Source organism: Sceloporus undulatus, chromosome 4 (assembly GCF_019175285.1).
Source record: "Sceloporus undulatus isolate JIND9_A2432 ecotype Alabama chromosome 4, SceUnd_v1.1, whole genome shotgun sequence".
Lineage (NCBI taxonomy): Eukaryota > Metazoa > Chordata > Lepidosauria > Squamata > Phrynosomatidae > Sceloporus > Sceloporus undulatus.
Genome location: NC_056525.1, coordinates 188781105 through 188793901, shown reverse-complemented (window position 1 = coordinate 188793901; position 12797 = coordinate 188781105). Strand labels below are relative to the sequence as shown.

General features: G+C 37.6%; 1 protein-coding gene across 4 annotated transcripts in view; it reads right to left on the bottom strand.

The window, feature by feature from the left end:
- Positions 1-2347: 2347 nt before the first annotated feature.
- The window catches only part of SPIRE1 (spire type actin nucleation factor 1), a 112081-nt gene continuing 101631 nt past the window's right edge, over positions 2348-12797 (bottom strand). For all 4 annotated transcript variants that reach the window (XM_042463383.1, XM_042463384.1, XM_042463385.1 and 1 more), the window contains 5 exons: positions 11586-11723; positions 9744-9814; positions 8579-8606; positions 7824-7960; positions 2348-6543 (listed from right to left, as the gene is read on the bottom strand). In XM_042463383.1, the coding sequence (XP_042319317.1) occupies positions 6285-6543; positions 7824-7960; positions 8579-8606; positions 9744-9814; positions 11586-11723 (633 nt within the window). In that variant the 3' untranslated portion in view covers positions 2348-6284. The remainder of the gene's footprint in view (positions 6544-7823; positions 7961-8578; positions 8607-9743; positions 9815-11585; positions 11724-12797) is intronic.

Here is a 12797-nt window from a genome sequence, read left to right as displayed (position 1 = left end):
GGGTCTTATTTCCAGGTACATGTGTACAAGATTGCAGCCTTACTAATGTGAGGCATGGGTATTTATGGTGGCCCAGTTCTTATCTCCTAGCCAAATTCCACCCCATCAGCTGAGTCTGAAAAGTAACTTAATTCCAGGAGTGGGATTTCCAGATGCAAGGTATAAACAGAAGAGACAGGTCCAGCATGCATGGCCCTGTGACCTATTTATATATGCCAGGAATGGTATTTCCAGATGGTGGACTGCAGCACCCAATATTCCTCACCCTTAGCTGTGGCTGCTATGGCTGCTAGAAGTTGCGGTCCATTAACTTCTGTAGGACTACATGATTCCCATACCAACTTATGTGGTCTTTAATGCCTTCCCCTACTCACAATCCATTAGGCATGATGAACTAGTTCAATGTGTAAGAGCATCATACCAAACAAAACAATACAATAAACGCAGTTCTTCAGCAGCAAAATCATATGTAGTGCTTTACCAATTAAACTGACATGTTAGAACGAGAAAATGAGAAAACTGATGCTTCCTTAGAAAAATCAACAAGACAAAAAAACAAAACAATTTTGAGTGATTTTGGTTCTCTAAAATATGTATGTGTTCAACAATGTGAACATGGTGAGACCTGATTGTCTCTCAAAAAGTAAGTGTTTGAATCTAAGATAAGACAATAGTTTTGTGATATAATTTTGAACACATTACACACAACAGTGCTCTTGACTGATTCCAGGGAGGATGCAATCCTGAACACCTTTGTTTGGGAATAAATACCATGGAACTTACTGAATGGACAAGCATCTGACTATGCTGCACATCTTGTATTTTTGGTCTCTTTTTAATTACTTATTCAAAGACATAGTCATATTAGTCTGGAAAATCAGTATGCAAAGGGATCTTGTAGCACCTTTTAGATGAACTGAAAGAAGCTGGTAGCATGAGCTTTCATAGGATACATGGGGTGAAGTGGAGGGTCCCATGGATCTTCCACTCCACCCATGCATTTGAGGAAAGAGACTCAAGTCTACCAAAGATGCTACCAGCTTCTTTCAGTTCGTCTAAAAGGTACTACAAGATCCCTCTGCATTTAATTACTTACAGGGAGTGAGGCCAACCTTTGAATGTTTCTTGCCAAAACCAGAACGATTTAGGATTATAAGATGGCAAAACAGTTTTGGAGGTGAGGGAAAAAAGGTTGGTCAACAATTCAAATACTTGTGCACCATGTTTAATCTAATCCCTTTTGGTTTCACTATTTTCCAAACAATTCTGTCACAGATCATCTGAACTGAGTTATACATGACAAAGCGTTCATGAGATGTTAATTGGGCTGGTTTGAATCATACTGCATGCACCTAAGTAACCAAGGAAGAAGAACATATGAATGGGAATGGGAACTGGCAGAGAGCAAATGATATGAAGGTGTCCAATGAAATCTTTATTGTATTGTTTTCTTTGATATTCCTTTCTACCATAGGAGGAAACTATTTTTAATTCTGACAGCTTTTATACTATGCAGGGAACAAAAGCAGAGGTAAGAAAAGTGTGATCCTCCAAAAGTTGAACTGCAACTCCCATCAGCACTAGCCAATGGTGAGGTAGGTGAAGAGTTAAAATACAACCACATTTGGAGAGTCACAGGTTGTCCAGTCTAATACATAATTATGTAACGTAATTGATATGTGCTTAGGAAGGCAGTAACAGCAACCCATTTTCAGCTTGAGGTATGGAAGTATTTTTGGTAAGCCAGCTTTTTTTTTAACGTAGATTAATTTATCTTTGCCTGTTATGCTACTATCCAGTGCTTATTTCCATGGGCCATTTCAGGTTGATATGCCCCCAAGTACAAAGATATTAATTTATTCCATTTTACTAGCAAACCAAGAAGAGTTAACCTACCAGTTAACCTCATATGTCTATTGTAAGCTATTATAAAAACAGAATTTTATGAAATAGTTAACATAGACAAAAATTATAACACAAAGGTGTTTTATTTCCCCAGGTATTTAGTGTTTAAATAAAGGTTTTAAATAAAAGTAAAGCAACCACCATCACCTAGGATGCATACAAATTTTCTGCACATCAAGCCATCACAAAGGCAGAGTTGAGCTGCCTTGGAATTAATCACAGAAGATTTTAATGTGCAAAACCCCACAAGCATTACATTGAATGCAAGTCTTCTACAGTACATATTAGATATCTCCTAGACTGGTTAATAGTTAGACAAATAAAAGCTTTAAAGTTCCCATAGCGGCAAGTTTCCTGGGTTAAATACCAATTTTCCTCTTGAAAGAAGTACAAATTGTGAGCTCCCATATGTTAAAACTATGATAATGGATACAGTACATAATTGTTGGACGTATTCTGTTTATTTTAATTTCTCATCTTCACAAGAAGGTTAATTTCCACTTTACACAGAATGGCATCTTTCTGAACTTTAAATTATACATATTTACAAATTGTGCTGACAGTGACATATGAACATGTTTAATCTAAGTAGGGCAACAATAGGCATCACACTAAAGAATGCTTTCTGAGGTATGGAGGGACAGAGATCACATCCTTAACCCCTGAACATATTTGGAATATTAATGGCAAGGTGATAGGAATATTACACCACGTAACAAAATAACCAAACTCACTTGCAGGCTTGAAAAATGAAGAAAAGCAGCAATATTGCAAAACTGATTCAACTATCTTTTGCCAAACTACAAATTACTGTATTGTTTAGGGATACTTTCTTCAAAAAGATAACTGGAAAGACCACGGAGAAGAAAAGGGAGGAACAGCTGGAAAGTGGCATTGGAAAAGGTTGATATTAGCTCTGCTAGTGGAAGCAAATATTATGAAATAGATAGTTATATGTAGCTGCTAAGTGGAAGCAAAAGGCAGCACCAACTGCCTAGGTAGATGTTCTCTAGCCTTTCCACTTACAATTTTAGGTGATTCACAACTACTCCCATTAGAAACTCCTCAACCTGAAACTGAGGGATAATTTGCCAGAAAAGATTCTATCCCTCTCCTTTTAATTTTCCTTGGATCAGTAAGGAAACAAATGTAAAAATTTATGGTAACTCATCAAACAATGTAAAAACGATTTAATGAAAGATGGGGAGAGGGAGTCCCAGTGTAGGGTTGAAAAGCTTCTTCACTACAGGGTAGCTCAAAACAATAGTGCAAATGTATAGTTGTTTTTATTCAATTTTGCACCATTCTTTTCGAATCACCTGGTATTTGTGTAGAGAATTACCTAGACCCCGTTTATATTTTAGCTTGAGATCTAGACATAAAACAACCCAGCCTGAACTAGAGCAGAATAACTGCATGGAAAGAGGACAGACAGGACAATGGCTATTCACAGGGGACCAAATATCCTGGTTACAGCTCATTGTATTGTAAGAACACCACAACTGTGTGTAGAATTTGTAAATAAGGTAAAAAGCCAATAAGGTACAGGACCCATCCTATTTTTTAGACTTCTTAAGGGGAAAAGGACTACGGCCTAATATGTCATTACAAGGTAACGTCAGGCCAGTTTACTTGTCATGGTAAATCTTTTACATCTCAGGTTTGATATGACATGACCAATGTGTAGGATGTCAGTCACCATAATATTAATCAGGCAGATATGACATGGTGAAAAACCATGATGGTTTTGCCAGATCTAGGAAAAAAACCTAGCAATTTTCGTTGTGATCCTCAACCCATTAATTTGACAACAGAGATTATAGTTAGATAAAGAGGTAAATGCAAGTTTCAACCAGATCTATGATAAAATGACTTAAAAAGTTCAATAGCAGCAACAGTCCTCTAGGAGGCTAGGTCTGAACAACAAATCTAAGTCAGTTTTAAACTGAGGTAAGTTGTGGCTTTCCCTGTGGAACTGCTGTCTTGTTCAGGTACTGGGAAGTGTCAGTGATAAAGAGACCCAATTTTAGGAATGTTTAACAGAGAAGGGCTGGCACCCTGTTAGCGATATATGCAGATGTAAGTCCACCTTTCACCTGCTTAAGTCTTATTTTGGTCATTGTGGAAGTGGGTTTTATCTTCTACTCTGCAATGACAAAGCCCCCCTCCCTACTCCCCATTTAGCTGTTGGTGCTAATTAATGGTTGATGCAGAGAGGAGGGGGAAGATTAGAAGAGTATCTGGCTACGTCCCCATAGCCTGATACAGACCAATGCCATCATTTGCTGAGATCTCTGGCAGATTTCAGCAGATGAAGCCATCAGTCTGTGTTTGACTACCAGGACACAACCAGGCAACCTCCCCCCCCCCACCTGCCACTGAATGGCTATGTAGTGGAGACTACAGTGGGTAAATAGGGAGAGTTGAGAGGAGAGATTAGTGTAGTTCCATCTGCAGAACTATTACACTACACTGTGCCAACCAAATCTTGGCCATTGCCTGAAGTCTTCAATCCAATGAAACTAGAGTACTCTGTCTTGGGAACTGGTGAAGTTAGTGGACCAGAATGTGTACCTTAAATCCCCAAGCACTCGTGCTCATACATATGCTTAAACATGTATATGTCAGAGCAGTGAGTCTTAGGATCTGACTACTACTACTCAAATATTTTGGTCTGCTAAAAGAGACAGATTAGTTTTCAACAATGTCTTCATTAGATAAGAGATTACATTTCAACAGATTTCTGCCTATTCTGAAAGTGACCTGAGATGTCACTTAGCAATCTACAATAAGAAAATGAAAAACTTGAACTGTATAATCTTATATTGTCATTTTGATAGTAAATATTGGCCTATCCATTAAAAATGTGGAAGATTTACTCTCTCTGTCCACCAAATGAATTGCAAATATTTTAAACTGAAGTGTTATGAATACAAAAATAACCCAAGTCCGTACTCTACACTAAGCTCCAGTTTTGTTTAGATTTAAAAATCTGAATATAAAAGAGTGCAAAAATGTGATGTTCGGTAATATTATTGGAACTTCAAAACAGTTAGACAGTGTTTCTCCAAACCTTTTAAAAAATCCAGAACAAAACCTCTCAATCTGAGACACTACTATCTCAAATTTTTGCAGGATATAAAACTTGTTTACAGCCAAGATATAAACCCCTGTAAAAAGGGGGTTTATAATGGATATGCTTCCATACATTTAGTTATTGCAGTACTTATGTTTTCCATTATAGTACAAATATACATATTACCTGTTTTCTCAGGATTGTCACCCAGAGAACATTCTTTATTTTACAAAAACACACTGATATTAAAAGGTTGTAATTATCTTGCACCTTTCCCATAAAGAGTATGATTCTGCTTATTTCTAAAAGTTAACAGCTAGCAAAACTACAACTACATAATCAGAATACATTCAAGGCAGGGAAGAAATTACTAATACTTAGAACACACTAATTGTTATACTGGAACAGCAGCAGGTGAGGAAGAAAAGTTACTCATTGAGACTTCCACCTTATTACATATTTTATACCACAACCCCGATTCTAGAGACTGGCTTGGATTGATCAACTCTGCTGAATACATCAGCAAATCAAAATGATGTTTGTGCTATACTGTAAGGCAGGGATGGGCAGCATGCGGGCCACATGCACACCTCCCTTGGCTGCTGCCCTGCCACCCTCAATTTGCTTTCAATGTGCTCCCACACACCCCTCTGAACAGATAAACTAAAGCATTCTCTTTCTCTTCTGGAAGGGATGGGTGCCAGAGGACTCTGGCATTCTCCTATACAATAGAGCCACTGTAGCAACCACCAAATTTCAGAAGCGATATGACAGCAGTTGTAGCAGCCCCGGCAGCAGCATAATAATTTCAGCAGCAAGGAAGCAGCTTCCCAGTGGGTGCAGCTGCCTAACTCCAGAAAGTTACGTACCTCAGCTATAAGGCATTAAGAGCAATGACCTTCATCTCTTTTCTGAACAACATGGACTTGTGTATCCTACTGAGTGAAATATAGTTAGCTGGTAGCAAATGCCAACAGCTGCTAACACTGTTTCTTGTCTGAGCATATATTTTGACATTCTTGAAAATGAATACCAGAAAAAATAAAAGACTTCCTTTGTACACAGCACACATACAAAAAGGCAACAGTCTAACTGTTGTTTTCTTTCAGTGCAAACTAGTTTATTGGCTGACCTTCTGCATAGTCCAATTTCTGACCTTTTTTTTTTTTTTGTGTCAATTATATGGAGAGGCGAAACCAGTGACCTAATGCAAATGTAAGCTGTCAAGTAGAACAAAGAACAAAAAGACATTCTGGTTCTCTCAGGTCCTCATGATGACAAAGCAGAGAGAAAGGCACAAGGCTCAGATCTCATTGATAGTCCTCTCAGAAGGGCAGTACTCTGAGGTGCCTGGGGATGACATGTAGAACGACTGTGTTTTCCTTTTCAATCTGGCTCGCTTGTTAGCCAGAGAGAGACTGCGACGGCTTGAATTAATGATTTCTGAAATGAACTTTTTGCAATCTACACACACTTCCATGGTGCTCCAGTCCTCCATCAGTTCTTTTGGAAACAGTGCTTCTTCATCTGCTTTATCTACAGATTTGGACTTTGTGGACAGTCTGAAAATAAACAAATGATTATTTTCTTATTAGTGTCATTAGTACATTTCCCACTCCTATAGGTCATTAAGGTTTCTTGTGGCCAGTTATGGTTAGCAGAAAACCACAATTTAATCATAGGAAAATCTGGCCTCCATGAAGGCATTATATAGTCTTGGAAAGAAGACCCATACAGTCAAAACACAGAAAAAGCAAAAACAATATTTTGCAAATTCAGTTCACAAAAGTTTTTCCAGAATAGTTCTGAACTTTATGGCAAAAAATGGAGTTTTAAATGCTTCTCTAACAAAGAGAGAGTCGGGGTCGGATGGGACATGTTGCCCTATAAATGTGGTGGGACTGCAATTCCCACCAGCACTAGCCAGCATAGCTACTAGTGAAGGATAGTGGACCTTGGGATACAGCAAAATCTGGAAGGCTGCCCATTCTTATCCAGGATCCAGCACACACTGAAACAATTTTACAGCAATACTTGACCCATCTACAAGTGGTCTTAGTGCCCTAAAGAAAAGCAAATGTATTATTATAAATGTACAGTATTTCATAGACATGAATTGAAGTGTAGATGATAACAGTTTTCCTCTAAAATAAATTCAAGACTGAAAAAAATGCAAGATTATTTTGCAGACGGATATAACTATGGTGAATGTATAAAAGATACACTTTTAAAACACAATTTCATCCAGCTCCTATAGCTACCGTGGCCCCTTGATATCCACTCGGGTTTGGTTCCAGGATCCACCATGGATAACAAAAGCCGTGGATGTTCAAGTCCAATTACTGTATATGCAATGATGTAGTAAAATGGTATCCCTTATATAAAATCAAAATTTGCTTTTTTAATTTTTTTTACAATATTTTCAAACATGGATGGTGGAATCCATGGATGCAAAATCCATGATACTGAGAACTGTCTGTATTATAGATCAGGATCCTGAGAGGTCCATGTTTCCACAATGACCTTCCAAGTACAGAAGCTTTTTTTTTTTTTTTTAACAATTTCTACTTTGAGAGCCAAGCATTTGTACTTCATTGGCATGCCATTCACGAGAATCCAACCACTTTCTCAAGAAGTCCTGGGATCTATCACTGGAAAGAGGAGGCTAAAATGTCTCCATAGACTGCATCCCCATTTGGTATCTGCCTAGCAATTTGATGAAGGATGTTTAACAAATGTCTAAAATGCACTTCTAAAAACTTAATAAATCACAGAATACAGACCTGAGTAGTAACCAGTTAATAAACATCCATCTGGATCATAAAAAAGAAAGATTCCTTACCTTGGCAGGCCCCTCAATGACCTATGATGACTGGTAGAAGGTTTATCGGGTCTCATAAAACTCTCTCCTCTTTGTAAAGCAGAAGGTCCCAGAGAAAAGATAGGAAGAGTGGAATATGGCTTTGATGGTAGACGCATCTGTCATAAATGCCACAGAACATTAAAATATTATTTGCCTTGAGACTTTGTGCTATTTTTAGCTATTGATTCCCACCATATTCCCAATGGTAATGACCCTAGGTGAGTGAATGGGAGACACAAAGCCTTACAGCTGCATAAACTCTATGCATTAATAATTAAGACTTCTACAGAAATTCTATAACATGCTACAAAATATGGAAATTTTATAAGAATGGTATAAAATGTTAGCATTGATGCAGCTGTGTACAGGTGCCACCATTGAAGAGAACAGAGCAGGGCCATCTATGGATGGCAAGCCCAAGGATAGGAAATGCTGACTGTATTATATTTGAAGCAGGTAAGATATATGATAATACTTGCCATATATACTCAGTGTATGAGTGTGCATGTGTGAATACATATTACACATGGAATCTATAATACATTCACACGCATATACACATGTCATACACATGTATACAGAGACAGAATTTGAAATAAATTGTAGGAGATACTTTTCAGTTTTAATTCTTCTTGTGTTTGTAGTTTTTGGTTGAAAGCAATGAAGTAGTCATGCCTATTGGATTACACCATCGGTTGTAAGAAGGGAAAGAATTTATAGGTTTCTAAATTTACCTTTTTACAACACTGTGAGCATACAGGCCTGTAAAGGAAAAAGAGAATATATGGCTTACTCAGCTGAAAGAAGTATTATATATATAGGAGAACAACGAATGTCACTTCAAAAACTTTATTGTATTTTTCTTGTAAAAATATTTTAAGAGCTACATTCTTTTCTTGAATTTCACTTGCTACTGCATCTTTGGCTTAAATGCAGTAACTCGGGAATTGGCAAGAAAAAGGACTCTGATTGGGATCCAAATGATCCTGTGACCATCAACTGGATCTTTCCCAATTCCCTGTTCTGATTTCTTGTGCATCAGAAAAATCTGCTCCAGAGAACTGCTGGAGAATGCCTTAGACAAAAAGATGTAGGTCATCAGAAGGTGTGATGGATACGTCCTACAGCTCTTGAGCAATAATTCATCCATTAAGAATCCCAAATGGAATTGATGAAAATGTATTGCATTTTCCCCCTCCTTAGATTGGGGGGATTTTGAAAATACTCAAATTCCCCCTTCAGACTCTATATTAGCACTGTCTTTAATCACTTTGAAAGTATAGATTGCAGATTTCAAATGGGTCTTAAACTCGTAGAAACAACTAATCTTGAATGCAATATAGCTGTCAGTTTAATATTTACGGCTTTTCATTATTAAAGCACTTATCATGCAAACAGTGTCTATTAGGGAGCATGCCCAGTGGACTAAAAATTGCTAAGCCATTTCCTGCTCTTCAGAAATTAATTCTGATAATTTTTTGCTTGGCATAAACATTCATGGACAGCAGCCCACTTTGACAGATGGAGCTCACAAAAGCTTAAACAAAATCTTTATGGACTCCTTGCAACAGACTACCTCAGCTGCCTCCTGACATCTAAGAAACTTGTGACATCGAGGAATTTGAAATATGTTGCCTACCCACACCTACACATCTTGTTTTCATATTCCATAATACACATAGTCAGCTGCAACATTTTTCTGTATCTTAAGTCTAGAAAAATAAAAAAGTGATTTATCAAAATTCTCATTTACTCCCCCAAATCATTTTTCCTTATTCAATTACAGTACATTAGAAAAAAAAACAAGACAAAAATACTGTAAATAATAACTAGTCCATCCAGGATTCTGACTCTATGGCTTCACAATGGATTAGCTGTACATGGCAACCAACAACTTACCTTTTACAAAACTGACAAGTATAGGACCAGGTGAAGAAAGAAAACCTTCGCGTTCGGCAACAAAAACAGAGCTACAAAAATTGACAAGAGCACATAGCATTATAATGTTTTTCGGGAAATCAGTTTATATTTATCTAAACAGGAATATGAGCAGAGCTACAATAGAGATTTAACTACCACTGAATGATTTAATCAACACAATTAACTTTGTGAATAGGGTTGCTATTTGTTAGATGTTTGTGACATGTTTTCACAATCCTTTGCTGATTCAAATATTTTCCTCTAAATAAAACATTAAATATATTTAAATTGTCCGACTGATTTTACTTCCACAGCCTCTAGGAGTGGAAAAGAGAGACAGTTCACATCCTTACAGCATCTCTGCCTGTGTGTCCTGAAAAACTGCCCTGATGGATTTGAAATGCTCTAGATTTTGGGGCAAGGGTGGACTCCAAGAGAAAGAGGAGAAATTATGCTTGTGTTATGCTGGATTATGCCCTACACATATTCAAGAACACTGTCCTAAAGGCATGCTTTCTCATAAGTAAATCCCATTGGCTTCAATAGGTTGAATGCAGACTTATGTTTGGAACAAGGATATTGGCTTGGGAGGAAGAGAACTGGAAGATAGAAGAGCTAGATTATTTTTCATTGTCACTGTATCTCCTAAAATGTTTTCCAGGGGTTAAGACATCATCTAGAACACAGTGGAGGATGATGCTGGAGAAAGGGAGAATCAGCAAAAATTCCTCCCTTCTCCATCAGGAAACCTTCATGAGATACCAATTTCTTTCCATTCGCAAAAGGACATGTCTGGATTTTTAAAATCTTTCTCACTTTCACATAGCTTTACAGTTTGCAGAACTCAATTCCTTTCAACACTCTTATAGGAGACAAAGAACACCTGTTTGTGTATACCAAAGAAACATTCAAGTGTGTGAAAATTTTGTTTAATTAAACCATTAATTGATGAATATAATTTGAAATGCTTTGGGGTTATTCTAAATTGATACTTCTAGGACCCTTCATAATACAAGCTGCACCAAAGCTGTGCCCCAGTCCTTAGGACTGGAGCGTGGCTTTGGTGTGGCTTCTGGCCTCTTAGGATGCATGCATCATTTAAACAGCATACCTCCAAAGTAATCCAAAGCAGCTTTATTTTGGCCTGTGTGTTCAGGCCCATAGACTCTTGAAGCTTGTGCTTCTGTGTTTTAGTGCAGCACTGTGTCTGCAGTAAACAATGGAATAAATTCTGAGCTGGGAAAGAGCAGGATTATCCTCTAGTTGATTTTATTGTAGCCATGTGTGCCTGGCTACAAAAGACAAGGTAAAAAAAGCTGCTTTTTTATTTCCTTCTTCAAGGTTTACCTCATCTGATTGTTTCATTTCACATGTGCATCTTGTTAATTTTGGATAAAATGTCTGCTGAAACCTGTTGAATTGCTTTGTGGTGCAGGAACCTATCCCCATTCTTTACATATTATTTCTAATTCTGGTGCCAAATTTTCTGTCAAATAAGTAAAGCCCAGGAACACATTATTTTTTAAACCCAGGTATTTTATGTGTGTTGTTTGCCTTCAAGTCATTTCCGACTTATGGCAAATTTAAAGTGAACCTATCACAGGGTTTTCTTGGCAAGTTTCTTCAGAGGGGATTTGCCACTGCCATCCTCTGAGGCTGAGAGAGTATGACTTGCCCAAGGTCACCCTGTGGGTTTTTGTGGCCTGTTAAGTAAAGCCCAGGAACACACTGTCTTTTTCAACTGAGGTATACCTGAAATTAACTCAATTCTTCCAAATTTTAGTGGCAGTTCACTGAAAAATGAACAGAATTTAGTCATACCTTTCCCTTCTTGAGGGCAGTATAGACATCTTTATACTGCTGGTACTTCTCTAGTTCTGCCTTCACCAGTACTTGACGGATATGCATTACTTCTTCAACCGTGAGAGCCAGGCATTCCACTGGGTAGCAAAATTCCTCCTGAAAACCAGTATCGTCTATTAATATGCACTTCATAATACCACCCAGCCACCAGTCAAGAGACCCAGCCACCAGGTTAGTCAGAAGTTCCACCACCCAAACCGAAAGAACATTTTCTGAACCATAGGCATCACGAGTTTCAAAATAGCCAGGAATCTGGATGTGCAATCCACTGACATTTGTTAAGCTAATGTCATAATCATCATATTATAACTGATTTGATTCACAAAGACACAGAAGTGTCATCTAACCCTAAAACACAGATTATTATTTTCAATGAAGCTACTTTGACACTCTGTGATGTCTAGAGCAGTCTGAGAAATGGTTAGTAGCCCAATCCAAGAGAAATCTTTATTCTGTGGTACCGTATGTGAGTGCAATACAGTTACAACTATTCAGTGTGGTTACTGTTACACAGTGACTTTTTTATTTACACAGAATTTTAATGGCATTTAAAACTATTATATCTTGTGGAAATAGCAAAAATATTAAGCCAATATGAAGATCTTTGTGACATGAACCAGAATGTAGAACTGGCCGAACTACTTTCCAATACTAAACCTTCCTAGCCTATGAATGATAAGCTTAGACCAATACTGCTAGTACCACAGAATAAAAATACACAGTCCCAGTCATCAGTGTGCTATTGGTTGCATAGTTCTAAATGAAAGACAGAAAATGCTATTCTACCATGTAATGCTTTGCAATCTGGCACACTGTTTATCTAACGGTGTGAGAAACAGTGGCAACCAGTGATACTTGGCTGAGTTCAGGTGATCTCAGGAAAAACAACAGGAAATTCCATTGTAAATGCAAGCACAATGCTGCAAAACTTATTTAGCAAACCAAAATATGCAACTCAAATTAATTGCAGATTATTTCACATTACATGGCTTTACTATTATTCTGTCTTTTAGTTAGAAAAAAAAATCATATATGATGCAGATCTTGTAAAAATGAGCATATAGGAGCCACCACACTTTGAAGGACTACTGTCTTACCCATCTAGAAATGGAACACAAAGAACTTCATCCTGCTTGAGCTACTTACAAAGACTACAAACTGAGTTAAATC